Source organism: Erigeron canadensis, chromosome 9, assembly GCF_010389155.1.
Source record: "Erigeron canadensis isolate Cc75 chromosome 9, C_canadensis_v1, whole genome shotgun sequence".
Classification (NCBI taxonomy): domain Eukaryota; kingdom Viridiplantae; phylum Streptophyta; class Magnoliopsida; order Asterales; family Asteraceae; genus Erigeron; species Erigeron canadensis.
In genome coordinates this window covers 11621187-11648600 of record NC_057769.1, presented here as the reverse complement: position 1 = coordinate 11648600, position 27414 = coordinate 11621187, and the positions used below count along the sequence as shown (strand labels likewise).

Genomic DNA, 27414 nt, shown 5'->3' with positions numbered 1-27414 from the left:
AACTGTCTAAGTGATGCATATTATTTATTATAGGTACCCTATTGTTGTATTGATCGTAATAAGACGCGATTCGTTATGTCAAGAGTGCGGAATCCTCTTGAGATAACTAGATTGCTATTGCCTTTTGTCAATTAATGAGTGATTAATCAACCTTAGGTGTTGTACGAGCTTGTAATTCGTGTAGGATGTCACACGAATGGCAATTCGACCTAATTCGTAATTTGTAAAATGTTCATTACAAATTTTCGTAAATTATTCTTGTATTTATACTAGTAGGGTTTAGGTTCGTGTGTTCTTGGGCTTCACACGAAGTGAATTGAGCCCGATCCATCAAAACCCTCGTGTGGTCGTGCTGACGTCAGCACGATGATCACTCAACGTACCGATGACGTCAGCACGAGGAGCGCATCTTGGATTCCTTATTTCGCTTGTACATAACGTCCAACCATCGTTTAAGTATTCTAAGACACTTATAAGCTTGGTTCTACGTCCTTGTACCTGCAAAACAATATATAACACACAAACACAATACAAAAACATAAACAGATATAATATTGAAGTTCAAATGTAATCATTAATTACCAACAAAAGTTCTTATTTAAAATGATTACTAACATAAATCCTAAAACATAAACGATAATCAAATCTATGTTGCTACTGTCACACATAACATGCATCCCTTAAACAGTTTTAGCCTATAACATGCATCCCTTAGACAGTTTTGGTAAGTTCGTTACATAACATAGACCCCCGATTAGATCAATACATAACATAAATATTTTGCCATAGTTCACTACATCCATAGATCATTATCCCTTAAAAAAATGGATGGTAACCGGCTACCTGTAGATTACCCGGTAGCATGCATCATTTAAACAGTTTTGGTACGTTCGTTACATAACATAGACCCTCGATTAGATCAATACATAACATAGACATTTTATCAAAGTTCACTACATTCACAGGTCATTATCCCTTAAATCTAATGATTGATATTTTTAAAATTTGAATTTGATTTTAGATGATTAGAAATATCGTACTTCGGAAGGACTACTATTATACTTTTTCAAAATGTAAGACTGGAATAGAAACTATCATTCACATCTTTCAAAACTGTAAACTCATTTTTGACACCAGAAGGAGACTTCCTGCTGATGTACTGTTGTGGCTGGAGGGCATGCAATTTCTGATTAGATCTTTCAAGATTATAGAGGCCATTTTGCTCGTGTGGTGGTGGCTTATATGGAAAGCTCGAAATAACTTTATGTATAATAATATTAGGGAGACCGATAAAGATGTCTTTAACACTTTGGTTTCCACTTCCTTCTTATGGATTTCAAACCGGGGAAAAAGAATTGGTTTGGATTGGTTGCGTTGGGTTGATTGTCCTTTAAAGCTTTGAAGTTGAAATCTTCCTCTTTGCTGAAGCGACTACTTTATGGTCATATCTTTTGTCGGCTGGCCTCATTCATGATGGAATGTTTTTGCTTTTTCTCGTTTATTCTTGTATTTTTTATTTGTAATATTATTGACTAGTGATCTCTAGTACTTTGCTAGTAGATTATCTATTTTAATAAAATTCCTTTTGCTGATAAAAAAAAAACTATTATACTTTTTACTTTGGTCTAAATCTAGTCATTGTTCGATTTGTAGATTGTCGTGTTGTGAAATCTTTGGTTTCATGAATTGATATAGCCCATGGCCCACCATAGAGGGTATTTTTGTAAACTCCCCATTGCATAGAGATACCTAAATCTCTCCTTTTTCCGAATATAAATAACCCTCATGGCCTCATCTATCTTATCACAATTCATAAAAGATGAAAAAGTCATAGTGTGAGGAGAAGAATAGATTTTGAAGATGGCGAGGTTTTCTTTGCTTAAAAGTTAAAAAATTGTGGGGGTTAGTTATTTATACCCTGTTTATGTCAAGATTGGATACAATTTTATTAAAAAAAGGTTAGTTATTTTTCATCTTTAATTCTTATTTGTATTTTTAATGATATTTATTAAATAATATGATTTAATTTTTTTAATCAATCTTTCTAATAATTCTTTTGAACTATAAATTTTGCCACTACTTGCATTATCTTGTTATTAATAACTAATTTTTGAAAAACAATGTAAATTTATAATTGTATCTTTATTGAAAAAATATGATTTTATGTTTTGATTTAATTTTTTTAAAACTTTTTTATTATTAGTTTAAATAATGATGTGATGCTATTAAATTGAGTTCTTAAGAGGTGAGGATCTTAATTAAAAAGTCATTACTTAATTTTAATTGGTTTAATCCATTAAGTCAACTAAATATATTTGTTTCTTAACTTAATAAACAAAACAAAAAAAACAAATGTATTAATTCAAACAGACATCATATATCTATTCAGTTGTTTTTTCATTCAAATAAACAAACAAGCCTACTATCTTAACGCTAACAAATTGAGTTTCCAAGTTACATATGAGTTTAGGATAATGATATGTTTTTATTTTCTAAGATTATTGGAGATGATGAGTCTTTCTAACTTAGATCTACATGGTTTTTTTACTTGTCATTTTAATTTCTATTTAAAAATCTCGTAAATGTCTATTAGGGATATCAATTTCGACCCAACCTGAAACCCAATTCGAACCCAACCCGAAAAAAATCAGGTTAGGGTTGAGTATTTTCGACCCACCAACCCGCCAACCTGATTTTTTCTGGGTTGGGTCCGGGTTGTCAGGTCGACCCGTCAACCCAATATCTTTAAAATAATTGAATTATATATAATAGTTCATACTCCACATTACACTAATTCATACGTCCTATTCTCATTTTTTATATTTCTAACCTAAAGTAACTTCAAATATGAAATAAAAGGAGGATTCAAAATTCTGTGAGATGATAAGTGATGTAAGATGAGGCGGTAAGTTTGTTAACTTTGTGCCAAGTATTAACAATACCCTGGTATTTCTTTCTTTTTGTACCATTCGTTTTCGGCTTACACCATCAATGATAAAGCTTTATATTGGTTGATTTATTCCATTTTATATTTATATATATTTGCTTCTCGGGTCACATGGGTTGGTTCATGGGTTGGCGGGTTGTGGGTCAGGGTTAAAATTTCTGACCTGAAACTTTTAGTGGGTTGGATTAGGGTCAGAGTTTTTCAACCCACCAACCCGAACCCATTGACAGCCTAATGTCTATGTTATGCAATGAACTATTAAATCTCGATTATTGGATGTAACTAACAAATCAAAAACATTACCCTTCACAACTTATATAGTTGCCAAATATACCTAACTACATTTAATAATGAGGATCTAAATATTCATTACATAACATAATCCTTACATAACATAAATATTTTGTTATAATTACTTACAACTAATAATCATTAGTTTTATATGGTAAATAATAATAGGTTATGTTATCAAAGTATTTGGTGTCGATATAACATTTAAATTTTTAAGCATTCATATGCAATGCCACGTTAAGTGTTAGATTGTCACTTTATCAACTTTTAACCGATGAGTACATATAATGTTCAGAATTTAAAAGTTAATATATACAACAAACACAATTATGCTTGGATACGTAATATAAACATTTATGTATTATTTATTACATAAATGTCACAAGTTCAAATAATATTTTTTAAAGGGTAATATGATGAATTTAAACAAGGGCTTGATGCATGAGAAAGTAAATAGTTTTACACGAACTTCAATTATGTCATTGTATGTAATGAATTTTTAAATTTATAAGTTGTTACTTGTATGTTTTTGATTAATTGGATATATACAATGCGCAGGATTTACAAGTTCATTATATACAATGCACAATATTAAAGTTCGACACACACTATGATAATTGGTGTAACATTTTTTACATTTTAAAATACTAATCTCTTTAAACGGAGTGGTGGACACTCAATTTGTACAACACATAAACTGCTAAACAAATATAGTAGGAAAGTAATTAGCATCTACGGGTAACAAAATGTTATTATAAGTTAATTGATTGGTCTTATAAATGTTGTTCTAATTTGGTTTTGCGTTTGATATTCGTTTTGGTTTTTAGGTATAAACTAGATTTTAGGCATGTGTTTAATATATATTGATTACGATGTTATCAATATTAAATGTTAATTTGTTTTGTTTAAATTAAAACCAACTGGGTTGGATTAGTGGTTGGAGTCCTTGCTTCTGGAAACAGATGTCAAAGGTTCGACCGTTCGATCCTCATGCCCAACATGGCTGAAGGTCCTTTTTGACCTTTGCTAAAACCTGAAAGCAGCTTCTCTACCTTTGATAGGGGTAAGACTGTTTACATCTCTACCTCCTCAATACACCGTTTAAGACGGTATTTGGAACCCAAAACCCGCAGAAGAGGACATTGAGAGTTACTTTACATTACCTTTTTTTTTGTTATGTTTAAATTTTAGTTTACTATTTGTGGTAATATAAAAAAGGGTAATTAGATGGGAACCCCTGATCACATGTACCATTTGGTACCCACTAATTCTTCAACTAGGCTAGTGTTAAGGTGAATCTCAACCACTTAATAATCCCCTGATTATCTCAAGTTTGCCTTTGGCAATAGTCGATCTATTTATTAAAACTTAATTTGAGTTTTATATTGAAATATAATTTAAAAATATGTTTATCGAAGTTGTTTACTGTAACATGTTTAATGATATTTATATATTACAAATCCATCAAAGCTGTAGATTCTGACATACTTAGCGATATTTTAATATTAAAAAATTATAATAGTTATTTGCTTTATTGACACTCACGGTATATTACATTCTTATTTTACAATATTAAAAATAAGATTTTAATCTTAAATGATACATATCATAAATTTTTCAATTGAAATATAACAATGTTATATGTTTGATTGTAGAAATATAACAATGTTATATGTTTGATTGTATATATGTTGGTAAACTTTTCTTAGCAAATTTTTATGCTTTAGTATGGCATACACACAATAAAATAATAAAAACAATTTATGAAAATCAACAGGATAATTGATGATTGTTTTCTTTTAAAAAATTGACGAAGGGGATGTTAGTTAAAGATATGTGAATCTTAATTCTTCATGATTTCGGACATTGATCGTATGAGCGGTGGGCATTTAGGACCTTTATTTTCAACCCTTATTTCATTAGCTTTTATTTTATTAGACTTTTCGGGGCTTTTTAGAGTTTTTTAGAACTGAGACTTTTAATCTCGAATGCATAACCAAATAGTGCTATTATTTTAGCTGGGGCTTACAATTTAAAGCACGGGGCAAATTAAGCTCGTAAAAGGGTTCAAAAACCTCTCGCCAAGCAATATTAGAGAATTTTTTTTTCAAGTTTCAAGTTCTTTTCTCATTGTTGATTAAGCTATACATTTTACGTGGCATTTGCCCTTGTGTGTTAATATTAAAATTAAATGTTGTATTATTTTGATAATGATTCTAGAAAAGTCGGAACAAAATTAACAATTAAAATTAAAATAAAAAACAGCTTTATCACTAAAATTAAGATCAATTTTAAAGTATCTTTTCCTATTCTCTGGCTAGTCTTTATATGATTACTCCTACGTGGTAACTTCTTTCAAGTGACAAATAAGAATTTTGCTTGTTTGTCATCCTTTAAATAAAAGTCTCCATTTTAAGTTGTCATTTATATATACACCTCATTTAACTTAAAATTAGTTGGCATCTTATTTGGCAAATGAGTCCTAATAATACTAATATTAACTAATATATTTTAATTATAACGAGCAATAGTACCCGTGCAATGTGGCGGTGAGATGGTGGGGGTGATTAGGTCATAAGAGGTGATAAGTCATAGAGTGTGATAGCCAAATGCCTTAGCCGTATGAGCTCCGTAATCGGATTTAAAAATGCGTCGAAAGTATATCGAATGACATCTCTAATAATAGAACATGATATTTTAAGAACACTCATACAATTTTTATAGTTTTTAAGATAAAAGATTTTGAATAAATTAGTGAAATAAAATGATTTATGCAGGAGAGATAAAAAAAATGAGTAGTTGAGATTTGAGAAGAGAAAAAAAAACGAGTGATTGAGATTTAAAGATATTACGAGAGCAAGTACCCGCACGTTGCGGCGGTAAATAGGTCATAAAGTGTGATAGGTCATAAGAGGTTATATGTCATAGAGTGTCATAGCCAAATGCCTTAGTCGTACGGGCTCCACCCTCGGATTTAAAAATTCGTTGAAAGTATATCGAATGACATCTCTAATGAAAGAGCATGAAATTTTAAGAACACCCATATAATTTTTATAATTTATCAATGTACGGTTTTTGAGATAAAAGATTTTGAAAGATATAGAGGAATAAAATGATTCATGGAGGAGAGAGAAAGTTATATGCATTGAAGTATAGTACATCATGCATTAATATGTGTATATTCTTGAAATTGAATGTTGAAAGTTGAAAAGTGAATTTGCTTTATAATATAGTATAGATAAGTATATTAGGTAGAGATTTTTAAATTAATGAATAAAGAAGTAGGGTAATTTAGGTAGTTCAAATCATATTTTGAGATTTAAAAAAAAAAGCAAAATGCTTTATAAGATAGTATAAAAAGGTACCGTATATGCATATTAAAGTATATCATTATAGATTTTTGAATATCTTTATCTATAGATTTTTTAATATCATTATCTATATTTACGTTGATCCATATAATATAGGGATAACGACCTGTGAATGTAGTGAACTATGACAAAATGTCTATGTTATGTATTGATCTAATCGGGGGTCTATGTTATGTAATGAACTTACCAAAACTGTCTAAGTGATGCATGTTATTTATTGTTTTCAACTCCTCCCGAGTATTTGAGAACCGGTATTTTCTTGTTTCCATTTAGTTATTTATTAATATCCCGAAAAGAGAAATGATGAATTCTGAGGTCAAGGGGATTTGATCTTTCAGCTTTAGGCTTGTAATGCGTTCTTCTAAGTTTGTTGTTTTGTTGCTTTAACTAAAATCTAGCAATTAATTATTCTTTCTCATCTCAATTCTAAGTTATGCTTCAAGAAGCCATGCAAGAATACGTCCCCTAGTCTCTCATTGTTTGTTTGTGTGGGTTGTATATATGTACCCTTAGATTTGTGTGTGTCAATGTGTATATGTTTGAAAATATATGTAATGATTGGTTTCGGGTTCTTGACCTGAGATCGTAATCTTCAAATGTGATTTTAATTTTTGAGATCTTTGATTTTTTGGTATATGATTGTGTTAGGGTTGATCGGAAAAATGGGGAGATAGGTGGCGGCCAGAAGATATGAAGGTGTTTACAGTTTTTATATAATTACAGAACTTATATACATATATGTTTCCATAACTTATATTTATTTATATATGTTAAATAAATAAATTAATTATTAATATTAAAAAATAAAGGAAAAAAAAATGATGACCAGCTTTAACATGTAACATGCATCCCTTAGACAGTTTTGGTAAGTTCGTTACATAACATAGACTCCCCGATTAGATCAATACATAACATAGATATTTTGTCATAGTTCACTACATCCACAGGTCATTATCCCTATAATATTACATAAATTTTCACGAAAGTATGTTACTATAAAATATAACTAGATTTTAGACACGTATAAATATACGGGTGTGTATAAAAATTCTATGGTTAAACAAACTTAGATAAGTTTACGACAAAAGTCATGAAATAAATATATGAAGTAACATATGTTTGGTTTGTAAAGATATTTATAATAAGACTGATAATGGCATCATCAACGCTAAATTTTGATAATTGAAGAGATGTGATTGATTAATAAAATGGTTTAATCAATAAGTTAATAAGTTTATAAATCATTTATCCTTTAATATATTTGATATTATAAATGTTTTTTGAGGTTTGAAATCACCAAATGGATGTACTGTATTTTTAAAGAAGTTAGACATGAATTTTGATAACGGTTGGAAGAAAAAGGAAAAAAAAAAAAAATACTACGCTTACTATAGTTAATTCTTTAATTTACATATTGTTGATTTTTTATTAATGACTATCAAATATTTTTTTTATTTAGAGAGAATTTAAGTTAATTTAACTATTCTAAATATGTGTAGTAGGTACATGTTAAAATAATCTTTATGTTATTATGGAAGTTGAATATATTTATTTCGCGTATTATGCAGGAAAATAATCTAGTTAACATATATAATAGTTATTATTCTATTGGATATATATCAGTTTTTATTCATTATCTATTATATTGGAATTAATGGTATTATATTAGAATTAATGGTTAAAAATTGTAAATTTAAGATTGAAAGCAAAAAAGTATTCGACTAAAATAATTATAAATTAAATATTTAGTGAGGGTAAAAAGTGTAAATTATTGATGGAAAAACAAAAAAGTGTAAATTAGTAATATTTTTTTTACAAACATTAATATAAATAGGGATTATTACCTATGAATGTAACTAATTATGACAAAATGTCTATGTTATGTAAATATCTTGTAAAATGTTTATGTCATGTAATGACATTTCAAATCCAGATTATTAGAAGTACCTGACCAATCAAAACATACACGTGGCGGCTTATATGATTGTCACATATATCTGGGTACATCCAGTAACCAAAATTTGAAAGTTCATTACATTACATAGACATTTTACGAGATCTTTACATAACATAGATATTTTGTCATATTTAGTTACATTCACAGATAATAATCTCATATAAATATAATATATTAATATATTTGGATAATGATTAATAGGATTTTTAATTATAATTAAATTAATAATGGATAATGATTTTTAAGATTTTTAATTTATAACTAAATTAATGACATTATCAATTTCCAATTTGATAAAATCGACAACTATAATTGGTTAATAAGCTATTAGGTCAATTGTCTTTTAATATATATTAATATAAAGATGAGCTAGCATTATAATATTTGTAATTTACATTCATTAACATATATCCTATCAAATCCTATAAAATATAACAAGTCTTTCTTTATCACTATTGTTTTTTCAAATTAATTATCGTTATAAATAAATCCTTAATAATATACAATTTTTTCTTATTACTTTTATATTTTCAAATTAGTTATAAGTTATAAAACAACAAAACTATATTATGGTATTACCCTTCATTAATATATTTAAATTTTATATCTCAATGTTTTATTATTATTTTTCATTTTTTGTATAGTCGTATCTTTAATAATGAAATATAAAGATAATATATTATCTACTTATAAAATTCAAAAATATCTGATAACTATCCTACTATAATATTTCCTAATAAATTTATTACATCATGGTATTTAATGATCTACAAATATTAAAAATAATATACATTATTTACTTATTATAATATTACCGTTTAATTATTACAATATTATCATTCAACCGACACGTTTAATCTTGTTTCATATATGATACTTAAAATAAATAAGAAAAAAGTCATAGATATTATGCATAACAACAACATATAGCATGATTACATGACAACGACAACGATACCCAATCCCGTCATAAGTCGGGGTATGGGGAGGTAAGATGTAGACAGACCTTACCTCTACATAAAATAGAGGAGCTGCTTCCAAATCCACCGAAGTGGAAGGGACCTCCGACTCAAAGAGTGTAAAAAATAGGTTTAGATCCACTGGAGTGAAAGCTTTAACTGGATGGGACTTATCTTGATCTCAAACTCTCAATCTCAAAAACACAATCTTAATCTTGAAAACATAGGCTCAATCTCCGATCCAAGATCCAGGCGAAAGAGCCGTTAGAGGTGAGAGAGCATGATTACATGACTCCTCTAAATGGATTATATTTTTCCAAATAATACGAAAGGACAGAAGCATCAAAAATTTCAAAAAGAGAAAATCGCGACAATAGCCAATTTTCGTTGCGATTTTATCAAAATAATCAAGTTTTTTTGGATTATCGCAAAATAGCCATATAATCGCAATAATCTGCAAGAATCGTAATAAGATCATGAGAATCGAAATGAGATTCTTAAGAATCGCAATATGAGATCTTGCAAGATCGCAATGAGATCATGCAAGATCGCAATAAGATCATATAATTGCATAGAGATCATATAATCGCATAGAGATCCTGCTGAATATTGAGATTTTGTAAAAAATTTTTTTTTTTTTTTTGTTGCAATTTTGTCAACAATAAATAAAAAAACATACTAGTTTACTAACTTATATACAATAAACTTGGTGGCATTTTTTTTAACGAACTTGTGTGTTTTGTTACGATTTTATCCATAAAAAGATAATATTTTATGCGATTCTGAAGTTCTAAGTTCAACACACAAATTCATAAAAAAAAATGCCTCTAAGTTTAGTGTGTTTTTTAATTTATTGTTGACAAAATCGCAAAAAAATTTTTTTTTTTTTTTTTACAGAATCTCAATATTTATATGATCTCTATGCGATTATATAATCTCATTGCGATCTTGCGATTCTCAAGAATCTCATTGTGATTCTAATGATCTTATTGCGATTTATATGGCTATTTTATGATAATCCAAAAAAACTTGGCTATTATGATACGATCACAAAAATTGGTTATTGTCGCGATTTTGTCTTTCAAAAATTAACACTTAAATAAGGTATTGGTTTTCATCCCTGCTATAAAACCATCAGAATGAAAGTAATATTGGTTTTTCCCTCATAATTTTTTTTTGTTATCTAACACATTTGTTATAATATTTTTTTTCTCATTTATATAAGAATAAATCTATAAAAAAAGATCTAATCCTTATCTTGTAACTTCATCTTTTTTATATTATCAAAAACATGAACCACATTATTAATTTCTCATATCCATCTCAATGATATACCACCCTCTTCATGCTTCTTTATATCCATGTCACAAGATATGTTTTTTCTTTTTACCATCTTTTACAGCACCACCCTAGCAACCCGCTAACCGTCACTGGCCCACCCACATCGACAAACAACCTTGTAATCTATTGGAAAGCGGCATGAGACACCTACAACTGTGATAATTGCTTAGTGCCCTCTCAAAACTGCTAGAAAACAACTGTGCACTATGGGAAAACCCTGATAGAGTGGAAATTATATTAAACTATACCCCTTATGGTAAGGGTATAAATAAGTTTGGTTTATTTTCGTTTAAGTTGACCCTATAAAAGACAAACATTATTTCTATAAATGCAACTCATTTTAAGATTGACTGCCTGCAAAGTGACTAAACGAAGGCAGTATGTTATAAATTCGCTTTGATGTCCAATTAACTCGGGAAAAGGTTAAACTGAAAACTGAAGATCTTCTTCAACTTATTATTTGTATTATATATAATTTATATTCTGAGCCTTCTTCTTTTTTTTTGACAGTCTAGAAAACAGTGTTCAGAAGAAAGTTGTTCAAACATCCACTGCATTTCTTCTAATCAGCCACACCACACCACCAATTAGCTCAGGTATGGTTCATAGGAGGATGGGTTGGGCATTCACTGTCACTACCAATACCTTTTTACCCTATAACTTCTGATGGCTTGCCAACTCCTCAAAGTCAGTAATGGCCTGATGCATAGCATGTACGATCATTTTTTTTACCTGCACCACAAATAAAGATCAGATTTCTTGATGTTATTGCATAACGAATAAAAGTTGACGGTTAAGTTGTATGGGATTAAGTCACCTCTAGTTTGTCTTCTTTGGCTTTGTGATTAAGGGGCAGCTTGCGGAACTCCTCTGTTAGTCGGAGGCATTCTTTTAGGTTTTCTGGAGAAACAAAGTCAACAGCAACTTTGGTGCATGACTACAAGAAAACAAGTACATTAACCCTGGTGAGAATTATGTTACCCATGAATCATCATGCTTGCATTCAACATACTCATTTAATTTAAACTCACTAGCAGATGGCATAGTAGGATCATAAAAATACAAATAGTAAATCGAGACATATCAAATATACATAGTATTCCACACTCGACCTTCTCTATATCATTTCTCTACTTCAATTGGCTGTTCAAATCAAATATGGCGTTCCATATTTACCAGATATCGAGAATTTTGCTACATTGCATCATGTTTAGATTTTTTTACTAGGGTTACTTTGTGGTTCTTTTGGGTTTTATATTGAAAACTTTCATTCAACTTTTGTGTGGCCACAACCTGTACCACTATTCGGATTTTGCCACATTTTGGATTTTTCATTCGGGGTATGTATTAGTTTCTTGCATGCTTTTTATTTTTTGCCTTTTGGTTTTCAAGGGGGTAAATGGGTGTATCTAGAGCGTACACCGCATAGAAATCATGTTCGATAAGTCACCATTCTCACACACGATCACAAGATATAGTTTCTCCACTTGCCTTTAGCAAATTTTGAACCTATTTGGTTTACACATATTAGATATTAGATATATACTGCAAATTTCTACTATGGGTTACTTTTCCGTTTTCACCACACTTTTTTTCCTATTTGGGTCATGCAACAATCCATTTTGCGGCAACACCCGCGTAATGATTTTTAATTATGAGGTTGAAGATTCAACGCAAATAAATACTAAAGTAAATTACATTCTTCGTCCCTTAACTTCGCACGTTTTGCACTTTTTATCCTAAAAATGAAAAAATGGCAAAAAAAAACCCTTAAACTTGGCACTTTTTTCACTTTTCATCCCTGCGATAACGGTGTTAGTTTTTCTCCGTTAAGGTTGCCAACATTAGTTTAGTTTTTTTGTTCACTTTTCGTCCTTCCCATTTTTTTCAAAACTGTCCAATGGTGTATAAACCGTTTTTGAAAGTAAAGTAAAAGACATATTACAATTTTTTGATATTTATACTTATCAAAATATACTAATGAAATTTAGACAACACAATATACTTAACAAAAGCATTATAGTATAATTGTGGGTTGGTTTGATGATTTGTAAAGTTCAATAATCAAAAATGTTAGAAAAATAATTACATTTATATATGTTTAATTAGATATGATCATAATAAATATAAGGGTTTAGGACCTCAATAAGTAAAGAATTTTACACAAATTGTCATAGTGTGTATGAAACTTCAATCCTATGCATTGTATGTAATGAACTTTCAAATCTTGTGTATTGTATGTATCCGAGTATACGTGACAACCATATAAGCTGCCACTTGTAAATTTTTTATTCGTCGGATACATACAATGCACAAGATTGAAGTTCGATACACGACAATTCATGTAAAGTTGTTTACATTTTGAAATACTAATCCCTAAATATAATACTAACTTTAATAATCTATATATATACTATATTATAAAGCAGATTCCCCTTTTTAACATTTTAAGTTTCAACATTATTTTCCCAAAATGCCCCTTCTATCAATTCTATATTACCAAACACCCTTTCTCTCTCCTCAAATCTCAACCAATCATCTTTTTTCTCTCTCATCCATAAATCATTTATTCCTTCAATTCATTCAAAATCTTTTATCTCACAAACCGTACATCGATAAGTTATAAAAATTATATGGGTGTTCTTAAAATTTCATGCTCTTTCATTAGAGATGTCATTCAATATACTTTCGACGAATTTTTAAATCCGAGGACGGAACCCGTATGGTTAAGGCATTTGGCTTTCACACTTTATGACCTATCACCCCACCATCCCACCGCCGCAACACGCGGGTACTTACTCTCGTATTAAAAGTATGAATATTTATTGTTTAATAATAATACTATCTTAAAAGGAAAAAAAAAAGTTTTTTTTTTAAGTATGAATAATTTTAATAATACTCATTTAATAGTTTCTTGTAAGATTGGTTGCCTACTCCTAAATGATTTCTATATTGCTGGTACTTTTGACGTTTTCAAAATTTTTTAAAAAAAAAGTAAAAAAAAGGACGAAAAGTGAACCAAAAAAAACTAACAAATGTTGTCAACCTTAAACGGAGAAAAAGTAACACCGTTATCACGGAGACGAAAAGTGAAAAAAAGTGCCAAGTTTATGGGTTTTTTTTGTTTTTTTTTTTTCTCTTTAAGGACGAAAAGTGCAAAACGTGCCAAGTTCAGGGACGAAAAATGTAATTTACTCTAAATACTGTAACCGTTTCAACAAAACAATTCAACGAAGCCAGAAATAAATACACGTTTAATCCCTAACTTCATGAATTTACAAATTTCGCGCCTGACTTTTGTTCTCGGTCCACAACACTAACCACCGTTAAAAATGATGTACAAATTTCGTCCCTCTTTCGAAGGTTTGAGGGGATGTCAAATCTATTGTGAGGAAGCCAGATATTCGTGGTGGTAGTGGATCTTGGTCGGTTTTGGGTTCCACTTGCTCGATCCAGCCATCTTTTGAAGCACCGAAAAGTCTGGGAGGTTGTCGCTGCCTTTTTGAAACGCCAAGGGAATGGGTACGCTACGGAAACGTTTCCATGCGTTTCGTTTGGTGGGGAAGCCAGGTATTGTGGTGGTGAAGACAGATCTTGGTTGGATATTATTATATACACACTTACATATACATCACAACCTATCTATCTATACCCTCAGTCACCACCACCAATACTCGGCTCCTCACGAGAATCGACACTTCTTCTTTAAAACTTCGAACCTAGGGGAAAAAATTAAATTCATTTTTAACGGTAGTTAGTTATTTGAACCAAAAAGTGTTGACAAGATACAAAGTCAAGGACGAAATTTGTAATTTCGTGAAGTTAGTGATGAAACCTTCAAATTACGACCAAACCCAGGGACGTGAAGAAACGGAGTATTAGATTAGAGTATTAGATCAAATAGGTTACGAGATGCAAAACTACACATCAGCCTTCACTATTCATTAGTTTTAGGTCGTTATGGATACAAAACGATAATCACAATTACTTTCAAAATTACATACTTATCTTTTCCAACAACTATTAATTAAAGAATAAAAAAAATACCCATAATTACATAATAGGGTTTAGAGTCTCGGAATAAAATGAATTATACATGAATATTTATAGTGCAATGAACTACTTGGATGTTAATTGTAAGTAATTAACTTTCAAATCTTGGTTATTAGACGTACCCGACAACATATAAGTTATCACGTCCAATGTCACGTCGTCAGTTTGCAAGTTTTGATTGATCTAATACACATTGTCAGCTTCCATGACCTTCGCTTGTCCAAAATTGTCTTTTTTTCTCCAAATTTTGAAGTTGTTTTGTTCTTGACAAAGGCTAGCAATACCGTTCATTGTCTAACGTGTTGATTTTCGCTTCTTTGTCAGATTGAGCGGATATGAATCAAAGGGTCTTGTACCGCCGCCAACTTGCCTATTTTCTCTCTTTTCATGATTATGGTTCTTCGACGTGGTTCCTCGAAGTTTGGAATAACATCATCAATAAGTCTCATTTTGGATGGCGTCTAATGGGGAGACCAAATGTGTAAGCTTTGAAAGTTTTGACCGCGATCTCATTAAACTCATTCATGGAATGAGTACATGTCTTTGTCGGACCACCTACTCTAACGAGCATTTGTATACTTGGTAACTATACCATTACACTTTGTGAGATCCACATTCAAAAAACCAAATATGGAATTCAACCCATCATGTTTTTGGTATTTCTCTTTTACCCAAATTTTCATGAAAAGTTGTAGTCCTAACACGCCATCGCCTTCATGTGAGCCTTTCTTTATCAATATTCCTTGGAATTCGCTTCTTTTGTCTTCCCACCAATTTTCTACCCATTCCTTATGCTAAACCCTTTCCCATTCTTTCGAGTGGTGTTTCTTTGACCGTTCTTTCATTGTAGTGTTCGTCTGCACATACATTGTAATCAAGACGTCTTGTCGTGTGAAGCTTGAGATCCATGAAAAGTTTGATATAGCTTTAGGCATTAGTGTTTTGTGAAGATGAGTTTATTAAGTATTGGTTGAAAAATAACCGAGTTGAAGAAGAAATCTCTTTGCATTAGATGTGGATCATGTTGTATGGTGAGTAGTCTGGAAAACATGTTCACATGTAAAAACCATGTCTTTACATATAAATGTGTAATTTAGTCACTTTTCTATATCTATACTACTCTATAAAGCAAATTACCCCATAGTAATTAAGATTTTGAAATGACCATATTAGCCCTCTTCTTTATTCACTAATTTAAACATCTTCACCTATTTACCTATAATACCCTTAATGAAATAAATTACAATAAGTCCTCCAACCCTTAAAGTACCATATTAACCCCTCTTACATCAATTAATTTACATTCACCACCATGCCACCACCATCGTCACCGCCGCACATCGCCGCCACTACTGTCGCAGTCGTCTCACCTCCGTTGCTACCATTATCACGCCACATCGCACGGACATCCGTCTAGTACATGTGAAAAAACATGCCTTCACATGTAAAAACTATTTATTTAGATATACAAGTTGTAATCATACTGTCTCAGGTTTGACACGGTCTATTCTCACATGTGAATAAATACTCTATTCATTTTCACATTTAAATGAAGTTTGGATTTATAGAACTTACCTTTTCCCCTACAAAAATTGTTAGACCTAAGCTAAGTTAATGAATTAAACAAATTTTTACAAAGCCTATTAAGTCACAGTAAAAAAAGGCGCCAAGTTGCCAAAGAATAATCATGTTTCATCAATTTTGAATGGATCTTGTGCCATTGTACTATAGGGTTGTTTGGTTCCATAATATATTTCGTGGGAATAGAATTTGAATTTTTTTCATTATCATGTTAGAATTAGGAAATTCTAAATTCAACGTACCAAATTCCCAAACATCATGGAACCAAACGGCCCCTGAGAGCTTCATTTGCCACAACTCTTCTTCATTTGAAGCCGCCTTTTAAGACTATAATTTAATTTACATTAAACATGTTAGAGACTTTGAACTAATTTTGAGCTTCGCATCGCAAACACAACATTATCATTTGTGATTCTTTAGTAGTTAAGGTGTTTATTATGTGTTTCCAATACTTTGATAATTCATGACCTTGCATCATGTCGTGTACATTACATCATCATTGTGTAGATGTACTTAGTACTCCCTCAATGATCATATTTTCATTTGGTATTCTTGGAAATATTCTCAATATTAATTTTTCACATGATGGGCAATTGTACATAAGAAAATAACATTAAAACAATATGGCAGGTTTCCAAGTCATCGCTTTGATCGAGGAAACAAGACCACGCCTAATCACATCGGATACTTTTGAGGTTTTCAACATCGTGGGGAGAGCAACCTTGCCAACCAACATTGCATTGGTTGGTGTTATATTTACCATATACGTTTCTAGAACATTGAACTTATAAAATTTCTAGAATTCATTTATGTGTCATTTATGCAAGGGACGTGTGCACATTTCACTTTCAAACCTTCTTAAGTAAACTTCTTAAGTAAACATGTTAAGTTGCAAGAAAAAGATTCCCTCTAAAACTGCTACGAGATACCTCAAATAGTACATTTGATTTGAAAGGGCCTGACCTTCCTGGGTTATTCTACATATATGCTATAAGCGAAATATGATTGCTTTTATTATACAGAAGTTAATAATAAGTAAGAGATTATGTATATTAGGTGTTATGGCCAATGCAGGTATGACTAAGTGGAGTTTATAGTATGATAAGGGTGTAATGTTGAAGTGACTGCCTTCCTACAACATCTCTACCTATAGCATAGTGAAAATACAACCAAAATCCTATGCAAATGATCATTTGTTGAGTTGTCATGCTTACATTTATTTAGATTTTATATTAAAATTTTAAAATTTAAATATTTCTATAGTGTGTTATTATGCATATTAGGTTTTATGGCCAATGCAGGTTTGACTAAGCAGAGTTTATAGTATGATAAGGTTGTAATGTTGAAGTGACTTCCTTCCTAGTTCCTACAACATCTCTACCCATGGTGAGATTACAAATCATCAAAATCCTATGCGACAATGTTCATTTGTTAAGATTTTATATTAAAATTTTAAAATTTAAATATTTTTGTAGCGTGTTATTATTTGAATTTAAATCTAAAATTTAAATGTATTACAAAATATATGTCATTGTGTATATCAAGAGATAATTCACTATAATTTCTAAGCTATTTTCGATTAAATAATTTTGCATTGAACATAACTTGCATATATAAAAAAATAAAATCAATGGAGGGATTAGTTGGATATGGTTCTAATTGTTACTTCTGACAACGATAATACTTGATTCCATAAAAAAAGGATTCCTTTTTTTATATTAGAGTTTTATTCATTTAAAGTATCTTCTGTTAAGTTCTCATATTTTTATTTACCAAAACTTAAAAATCAGGAAATACTTTTTCTTACATGGCCAGCAATTTTTACATTATTAATGTTAGTTCAAGTGTTTACTTATTCTTTATGCTGTTTTAGCTATAAACAATATCAAAGTTTCTCATAGCTTAACGGGCAAAATGATACAATTGTTATGAAATCGTACATCGTATGGTTCTAACCTAATATGCTCTAAGTTTGTAGGTAAAAAAAAAGACAATCTGAGTTGGAATATAACGGTTTTGAAACGGTTGAAAGACTATAAATATATTTGCGACTCGTGCAATAATAGAATCTACTCGGGTATTCACTCAAGCCCATAGTCAATGAACATAAAAATACCGCTTTCAATGGCCAATAACAAACTCCCTGACCCTCGCAGACAAAGATTTCGAAAAGTTTCTGGGCATGTGAAAATTTTTAAAAAGGCATGGATGCAAATAAAAATATTAATGAAAGCACAGGTGACTATCATGTTACCCGCTACAATGGGGTTAAAGCGTTTCTACCTTCTTTTCTTAAGAACAAAATACATATTTCAAAAAGAATAAAAACAAAAGATGCACTACTAAGAAACAAGCTATGGGGATTGCTAGAACCATGTGGTAGCTTAGTTGTGGATTTCATAGTCTTGAATACTTCTAAGTAGATAAGAAAAAAAGCAGACAGATAATGTCATGAACAATGAAAAAAAGAAGATTTTGCAAACACAAAAGTAATGTATCACTATTCACTAACAAGAAGTTCTAAGGATTTAAAAACAAGGGCAGCAAAGGTTCACAAACCTAACAGGATTGCAGAGCCACATGATAGCTGAATTGTGCATTCGAAGGGATCAAAATATCTTAAATGGACCATGACCAAGAAATCAAGATCTAATACCCTACAAATACTAATGTAAATATAACCGATATTCAGCTATTTTAAGGTTTAAACTAGAGAAACGGGATTGCAGAGCCACACGCTAGCTGAATTGTGCATTCGAAGGGATCAAAATATCTTAAATGGACCATGACCAAGAAATCAAGATCTAATACCCTACAAATACTAATGTAAATATAACCGATATTCAGCTATTTTAAGGCTTAAACTAGAGAGTTAACACAAGCTCAAAAGCTTAGGCATATATTGATGGATGCGGATACTAGCAACGGATATGCTTAACCAATCACCATATAAAGCACTCGCTTAGTGCCATATAAGGAAAGAAGATGAATTTAGAAGATCTTAGCATCAACTCGTGTTCACACATCTAGAATTTCATGTGCGAACATTCACTTTATATGGATTTTCATGGATTTTTTATGCCATAAATCATTCACTTTCAGCATGAGCAATGATCTTACATGTGTGTGTGTGTGTGAGAGAGAGAGAGAGAGAGAGAGGAGGGGGTTGGGGTACAGAAAACTAAAAGAACAGAACCTTAAGATTGCGCACTTGGTGTGGACATCCAGCAGGAATAAAAACTGCATCTCCCAGGTTTTGTTCAAATGTCCAGGGCTCTATACCTAAAAAATATTCAAAAAGATCTCAATAATTTCTGTTATAAATATATATGACAAATCCAGAATAGGGAATACTAACCATATTCCTCTTTTAGCCTCCTTTTATGTTCCAACGTCAAGTAAAAGGTTTGATCATGAATTGGGTGATAAACCTACAAAAGATTCACTCTTGAAAGGTTATGCCAAAATTTAGAAAGTAGTGGCATATAGGACATATGTCGGTTGTCAACAATTCAAGATATAACAATAGATGAATTTCAAAAGTGCACCAAAAAATTGTAAATATACATATACCTGATCGACAGGACAGCAATATGTATGTCGAAACTCTTTGGAGTGCTTCAATAAATATTCTTGTAGCTTTGGTACATCTTCTCTTCTGAAAATGTCCCAAAGGGCACTACCTGTTCCATCAGTGTCTTGTGTAGGAAAACTATTACGTTTATCTGGTGAAACTCCTCCACTCGGTTCATCTTTCTGTACCAACAATCCATCTACACATCCAGTGATTACTCCATTCTTTTCTCTTTCATCCTGAACCCTATGTCTTTTCTTTAACTCTCTAATTGCTAACTTCTGATTATCACTCACTAATACATCAGCAGTGTGTGTCAATATATTCACCTGCACCAGTACATACATCAAACATTATGCATTATGAAGGTGACTTTTACTATGTCTATTTAGGGATAGTAATCTTGATCCATTTACCTATGAGTAGATCATTTCGGGTTTTGTTATATTTCAAGCGAGTCAAAATTAAAACATGGTGGCTTGAACAGGTTGAAAGTCATGCATAATGTATTGAACATCCTAGATCATCTTCTTATTTTTTTTCAAGATATAGATAACTGTTGCAATAAGATTGTTTTTTTAATCATTAGTAATGAATTATTCACATATACAAAAAATGGACAAGATGTTGGTACTAAACCTGCCCAACCCGTTATGAGCGTATTAATACACGGCCAGTTCAATCCATTACCTAACCTGCTCGTCTTGTTACCTCTATTATTTAGAAATAAAAAGAAAACAGTAAAACATACGGCATCTGACATGTCACAATGAAGCTTTGTTACAGAGTCCCCTCTTCCAAGTTCCTCGGCCAGTCCATATGCAATATATGTTTTCGGACCCAGATCAGGTTTTAGGACACCTGGCGGTAACTTGACAGCAAGATTGAGAAAACCTGCTCTTGGATCAGTATACGCTTGGAAAGGCAATGCACTGATAAACTCATCACAATGGCGCGGTAAAAGGTCTTCAAACTTATCAGATGGTGGCCAATCCTTCAGCTTTAGCATCTCTGGCCAGGAATTCACGTATTGCCTTCCTTCCGTGTATCCTTTAAAAAATTTCCGAGTACTGATTTCAACCTACAATACATAGATGAGATGAAGTTCAAAACGGCATAAACTAAGCATAGTAAATGAAGTCGTTTTCCGGACATTAATATCCGAATAAAATACCACTTCATATGAAAAAAAGGAAACATTTGAGGTAGCAACTTCAACATATTTACTTATGAAGAGGTCATTTTATTATCTCAAATGGGTTGAATATGTCAAATCAAAATATTTAGCTTAATGGGAACGGGTCAGACTGGTTGAAAGTTTCCAAGGTGTGTTTTATGCATACAAACATTCTTAATCATTTTATTTTAAAAAAGAAGACACATTAGCATTGCAATAATATTGTTCACATGATCATAATTAACGCAATAACAAAGGGCTTTTGCCCTAGCAATATTGTGGCAGTTTTTGGGGGTTCAAGTATCATTTTGACGTGTGTAAATAACAAATGCTTATGGGTATATGTCTTTCCTTAAAAAACAATCATAATCAACAGATTAAGTTTTCATTCAATAATACTAAAAAGACATTAAAGAATTTGCGGGTCAACACAACCTAGCCTGATCTGTTTCAAATTTACTAAAATATGACATGTTTCAACCCAGACAACTAAATTATTTTCAACCCAGACCCGTCTTCACCCGTTACACAATCCGCCTAACATACCCATCACGCCCATCTTGTATCCTATAAAGAATGGAACTACACTAGCTAAATACTTACCTACGTCAGTCATTCTCCCATAAATATAAGACCAAGCCATAATTACCTCACAACCAGCCAAACAGTCTATTGCCTTCACTTGTGACATCTTCAAACTCACGACTGAATCCACATGTTCGCACAATGCACGCCACATAACCATGGGCTCCCAGCTTAAACCAGATGTCTGCTCTAGAACCTCTCTAACAATTATTGGTTCACCTTTAGCCCAATGGTGACGGAAGCGATTAAGCTCCTTGGCAGCGAGGATATCTGTCGAAGCAGGAGAGTATAAGTAGTTATCATCTGAATCTTCTCTTCTGGCTGCTTTAAGATTCATCTTGCCACCGGTTGTAAAAGAACTATTCATGTCACTTGGTTGATCAATATTGATCGCATTCAATATATTCACTGCTTTTTCCTCCAACTTTGAAATCCAACCCTCTTGCAAGATACGCTTGAGCTCCAATGTTTGAAGATCACCGCATCCACCCATTTCTTGTGGAGCACAAAACAAGCTCCCATCATCTTCAGCTACCCATTTAATTGCAATACGAGAGTGGCTAGTTGGACTACTTGAAGGAAAAGAATCTTGTAAGGGGTCACCGCCATGAATGTAATCAAAACCTTTGTCAAAGTACCCAAATTCAACTTTTTTCAAACCGCGAAGACCATTCTTCCGTATCTCACGACAGCAACTAAGACATAGCTCATAAGAGCATTTTGGACAACTTCGATGAAGATCAATGATCGATGTTGAACAATGGTTGCTGTTCCATGAAAACAACAGGCACATAAATAAAGTAGTTGAAGATTTAGTCATTAGATCTATAGAGAGATTTTTATAGAATTACCAATAGACACGTTCTTCATTGAGACAGCTAGTCTGGCCTATTATAACTGATGACTCTGAGACCCCTGTGGGATAGAAAGGAAATCTTCATTTGACTGGAAATTAAGTGACGAAAAAAAAACAAACTTAGACACGATTTGCTTTCAAATGGGTACCTTGCACATGTGCTTCAACCAAGACCTCCTCAATTTGTTCTTCACGAATTTGCTTCAGATATGGAAGGAGAGAGTTTATTAGATAGTGAAGATGCTGCAACTTCTCAGCATCAGGGACGTCTATGCTTGGCGTCTGTATTTGAAAGGTGCCGAATTAAGAGGGTTAGAACATGAACTTATATGACATGTTGCTATTTGAAGAACACAGAGCAAACCTTGAAAGTTGAGTGTAAACACAGATTGCAATTGCAGTTTTCACGGCAATAGGGGCATGACTCTGCAACTTCTTCTTCTGACAACTCAGGATACCTGTAAAGTAATAGAATTACTGGATGAGGAAATAGCTATCCTGTCACAATAGGACCAAGAAAGTGGAATAGTAATGATTAAGTCCTTTTAAAAGGGTGATGCCAGTAGAGAAATTACCATTGCTTGATGCACTGGATACAATATACCATTTCGTTACATTTGGTGCAGGGAACAACGGTGTATCTATCATTTCTCTTACATTGATGACACTTTAAAGTCTCCTTCCCATTTTTCTGATCCTGGTGGGTTATAATGGTGAATAGACTAGTGATGTATGTAAGGTAAAAGCAACCAAATGAATAAAGAGAGAATCTGTACCTTTATATTATTAAGAATTCTTGTAGTGCCATTTGATGAAGCAGTACTACAATCTACTGTGTCTTTTTTTATTCTCTTCATGTTCGTATCATTTGAACTACTGCTTCTACTAGGATTAGATTTCGAAAAAGATGATCGTTTTAGTCCTGCTATGATGTCATCATCATTCTCCACTTTCCTGTCTTTTGTAATGCCTTTTGTCTCGTTTTTGTTAAAATCACGATGCTCCATCGATGTCAAAATTACATCTCTCACTTCATAATCATCATCATCATTGTCATCATCTTCTTCATCTTCAATAGAATACTCGATTTCTTCTTCAACCTCAAAATCTGCCCATTCAACAAAACCATCCACAATAACTTTGTTTCCACAAGAAGCAGTACGGCGACTTCTCAATACTCGTTCATCAGGAAGTCTACTGTTATCATTACTTTGTTCGTTCTGCTTGCAGTCCATCAGTTCCTCTTCTACTTTGTTTTCTCTGGTACTGATAGATCTTTCAAATCGCCGTCGGTTTGCTGTTTCTTTCTTGTTTAAGTTCGCTTTCTTCTTCTTAAAGTTCAGTTTCTCATTTGAAACGCTATAACCTTTAGCCTGCATTCCTCTGTACTTTAAACCTATTGATCTTTGAGACAATCTACATGGTTTAAAGTCCTCATCGTCATCTTCACTTATTGATCTTTGAGACGATTTATATGGTGTGAAGTCCTCGTCGTCATCGTCTTCTTCCTCAGAATCCTCTTCAAAATCAGTGGCATCCTTTTCAATATTCTCAAATGTTTTCTTACTTACGGAGCATTTTGATTTCCCATGCAAGCCGTTTATTTTACGATTTCTCCTAGTCTTGATTACCTTTTTTGCTTTTGGAGTCAATGGGCCCTTCCTGGTTCGTTCATGTGCTTCGTATTCAGAATCATCAGAAGAACTGCTTTCAGAGGAGCTGCTACAATTTGGTGTGGTACCCTTACAACGAGAAGTTTTAGTTTGTATGTTGAACACTTCTTTCTGTATAGAACTTCTTGTCCTTTTCATTGATGACCACTGATGGCCCCCATTTTCAGAATTCATGAACTCTTGAAGACTTCTTTTCTTTCCAACTACAAGAGCATCAGTTAATTCTTTTTGTCTCAACTTCATTTTTTTAGAAGTATATACTCTAATTTGATTTTCCTTTTGCATAAGGACCTCCATCTTCACTGTCAAAACATAAAACGTAAAGGTACATTTTAAAAAACATATACAACAACAACACTACCAAATACCATCAAAGGTGGGGTTCGGGGAAATAAAAACAGATAGTCATCCCAATATACACATAAAAAGATACGACATTTCAACTAAGGTGTAAACTTAATTAACAGACAGTGTATCACTTCATTTCGATTCAAAGCTGACCTCAATACGGTTACAACATCAAAATAGCCAAATCCAGAATCTCACAAGCCACAAACATAATCAACATGCTATCATTTTCTTTGAAAAAAAAAGATAGAAAATTAGAAGAAAATCTTTTCTGTTAGTAACCGCCATCTAATCACTCCTCAGGATCCATTATCATTTTATCAACAACACTCAATCTACTTCAAATAATGATTCATAAAAAACTGATGGTTGACTCAAGGTCAACGTATAAAGTCAACAAATCAATCAGTCCCAATGTATCAGTATGTATGCATGTATCTATCTATATCTATCTATACAATATATATACATATACATATATATAAAGATATAGATTCACACACAATCTCACAAATTATACAATCAACATTATAGATTCAGCTAACACACTTCTTCTATTTTTTTTATTCCAATTCGGTTACACAATTATATTGTAAAAATATATACACAATTAAGCTGAATGTATACATATATATATATATACACACACACATATAATAATGAGAAAATAATAAAATAAGCTGATAGGGAAAATGTTTGCTCACAAAATTCATAAAGACGAGAAGAAATGAGCGCGTGAGATCACGATCATCGATTAAAATCGTGATCGGAGGATGGCCGGAACGGAGAATTTTTTATAGGTGAGAAGTGAAAAAGGAATTTTGGTGAGAGAGAGAGGGAGAGAGAGAGAGAGAGAGAATGGAGATTCTGGAATGGAGGTGGTGAATGGTGATATGTACAACATTGAGAATGTGATGTAATAATAAGAAAAAATAAAAGAGGATGGTGGGTAGGTTTGTTACATTTCTTACACGCTTTATTACTTTTATTAAAAGGTTTTGCCGTTTTGGTTTTCACTTAACCAGGTCTTTCTTTTCTTAAGGTTATATTTCGTGAAGATAAGTGTGGTTATTTATTGGGTATTGATAATTGTATCGTATAATTTCCTACATTTATCATAATTAGTTGTATTCGGGCGTTACGATATAATGAAGTGTGTAAATGTGGTACAAATAGCTTTTAAGACAAAACTAGTGGTAAAAATAGCTTATAAGACAAAACCAGTATAATTACAAAACCATATACAAAATCATATACACCATGGCTAGTACTATAACGGGAGCAATAACATTACAATTAGTAACTAAAATTTTACAAACAAACTTACAAACAAAGAACCATGAGCATACAACCCCTCATGCTTCTTTTAACTATACTTTAAACAGTGAGTGTTGTTCTAAAGTTACATTTACATAGGAACAATTATTTTATCAATATATAGTCAAATAGTCAATCACACACAATAAATAGACACAAATAAAAAGTAGATATGAAGTTGAAAATCCTCCAACCTGTTTATTATTCATGACCAACAATACTTATAACTAAAATGTTTTCCTTTAGGTAGATATCAAACATATATGAGTTCTTGATGGCTTCATGTTGGTACTACATAATACAACCACTAAAATGTCATTTAATCTCAAATTGGTTACATATTGACTTGCAATTTTACAGATTTGTAAATCCTACTCAAAAGAGACAAATATGACCAATTGTATGATATTTCATAAATCATTTGACATATACCAAGAGATCATCAATTTACATCATAACACCTATTAGTCCGGACCATGAAATTGTGGATGATAAGCGCTTGAGCATATAAATTCAGAAGTTGAGTAACCTACCCAGACCATGAACTTATGGTTCATAAAAGTACTTATACAGATTTGTCTATGTGACAATTTTGTCACGTAGAGCATACAAACTCAGAGGTTGACTTACTCAGGAGTCAATCAAGCCAAGTAAAACTTAACATTTACTATTTACACATATTTGGCACTATCCAACCAATGATCAGTTGTAAATATATTAATTTATTTCTGTCGTCATCATCTCTGTTAATTTCTTCCGTGGCTAAACTAAAAGCCTCAAGTTCCATGTAACAATAGATTTTCTTTGGTAACAAATTAGAGCTTTGAAACAAATCAAGTAGCCCTTAGTTGAGTTATTATTCTTTTGAAAAAAAAATAAATTAAAAAAAATTCATAGTTGAATGTTGATCACCAAACAACTTAAGTTTACAATTTTCTTCTATTTCCCCATTCTTCACCATCTTTACTTATAAACACCAAAGGATGGATATCTTTCACCTCATCACCCACAACAATACCTCCACCACAGACATTCTTCATGTTGGCATGTCGCCACAAATTATCCGTAGTTAGCTTAGATGTGGGTAGCCTATTTTTGTCTAAAGTATTTGTAAGTCCCAACTTGATGGTTTACCCGAAGATACCTCAATATCAATAACAATGACTAGCAAGCAACACTGATTTAGTAAGGTAACCAGTTCAGATGTGACGATTCAGATTTGGGTTAAACAAGTAACAAAAGTAAATACAACAAACTAAATGACTGAAACTATAAAAATACAATATGTATATATATATATATAGGGTAGAGATCCTGGAAGAAGGTGTCTTAAGAAGAGAAGGTCCTATGAACCAATCAGAACGCGACATGTGTCAAAATGAAA

At 31.9% G+C, this 27414-nt stretch overlaps 1 protein-coding gene and 1 long non-coding RNA gene across 4 annotated transcripts; one reads left to right on the top strand and one right to left on the bottom strand.

Moving 5' to 3' along the window:
* The first annotated feature begins 1819 nt into the window (after positions 1-1819).
* Positions 1820-17415, top strand: LOC122581288. Of its 3 annotated transcripts, XR_006321004.1 has the most exons (6): positions 1820-1958; positions 7258-7305; positions 10928-11122; positions 11377-11462; positions 11717-11831; positions 17131-17415. It is a non-coding gene; the product is annotated as an uncharacterized LOC122581288 (long non-coding RNA). The 3 variants fall into 3 exon arrangements; XR_006321002.1 differs by lacking the exon at positions 10928-11122; XR_006321003.1 differs by lacking the exons at positions 7258-7305; positions 10928-11122.
* LOC122581287 (lysine-specific demethylase JMJ25-like) lies at positions 11290-25599 on the bottom strand. Its single transcript, XM_043753490.1, has 13 exons — positions 25418-25599; positions 23469-24667; positions 23268-23389; positions 23057-23150; positions 22842-22974; positions 22688-22751; positions 21901-22603; positions 20826-21155; positions 20074-20403; positions 19859-19931; positions 19697-19782; positions 11684-11803; positions 11290-11598 (listed from the first exon to the last, which is right to left on the bottom strand). Exons 2-13 carry the CDS (start codon positions 24660-24662, stop codon positions 11521-11523), a joined length of 3327 nt encoding a protein of 1108 aa, XP_043609425.1. The 5' UTR covers positions 24663-24667; positions 25418-25599; the 3' UTR covers positions 11290-11520.
* Positions 25600-27414: the final 1815 nt, after the last annotated feature.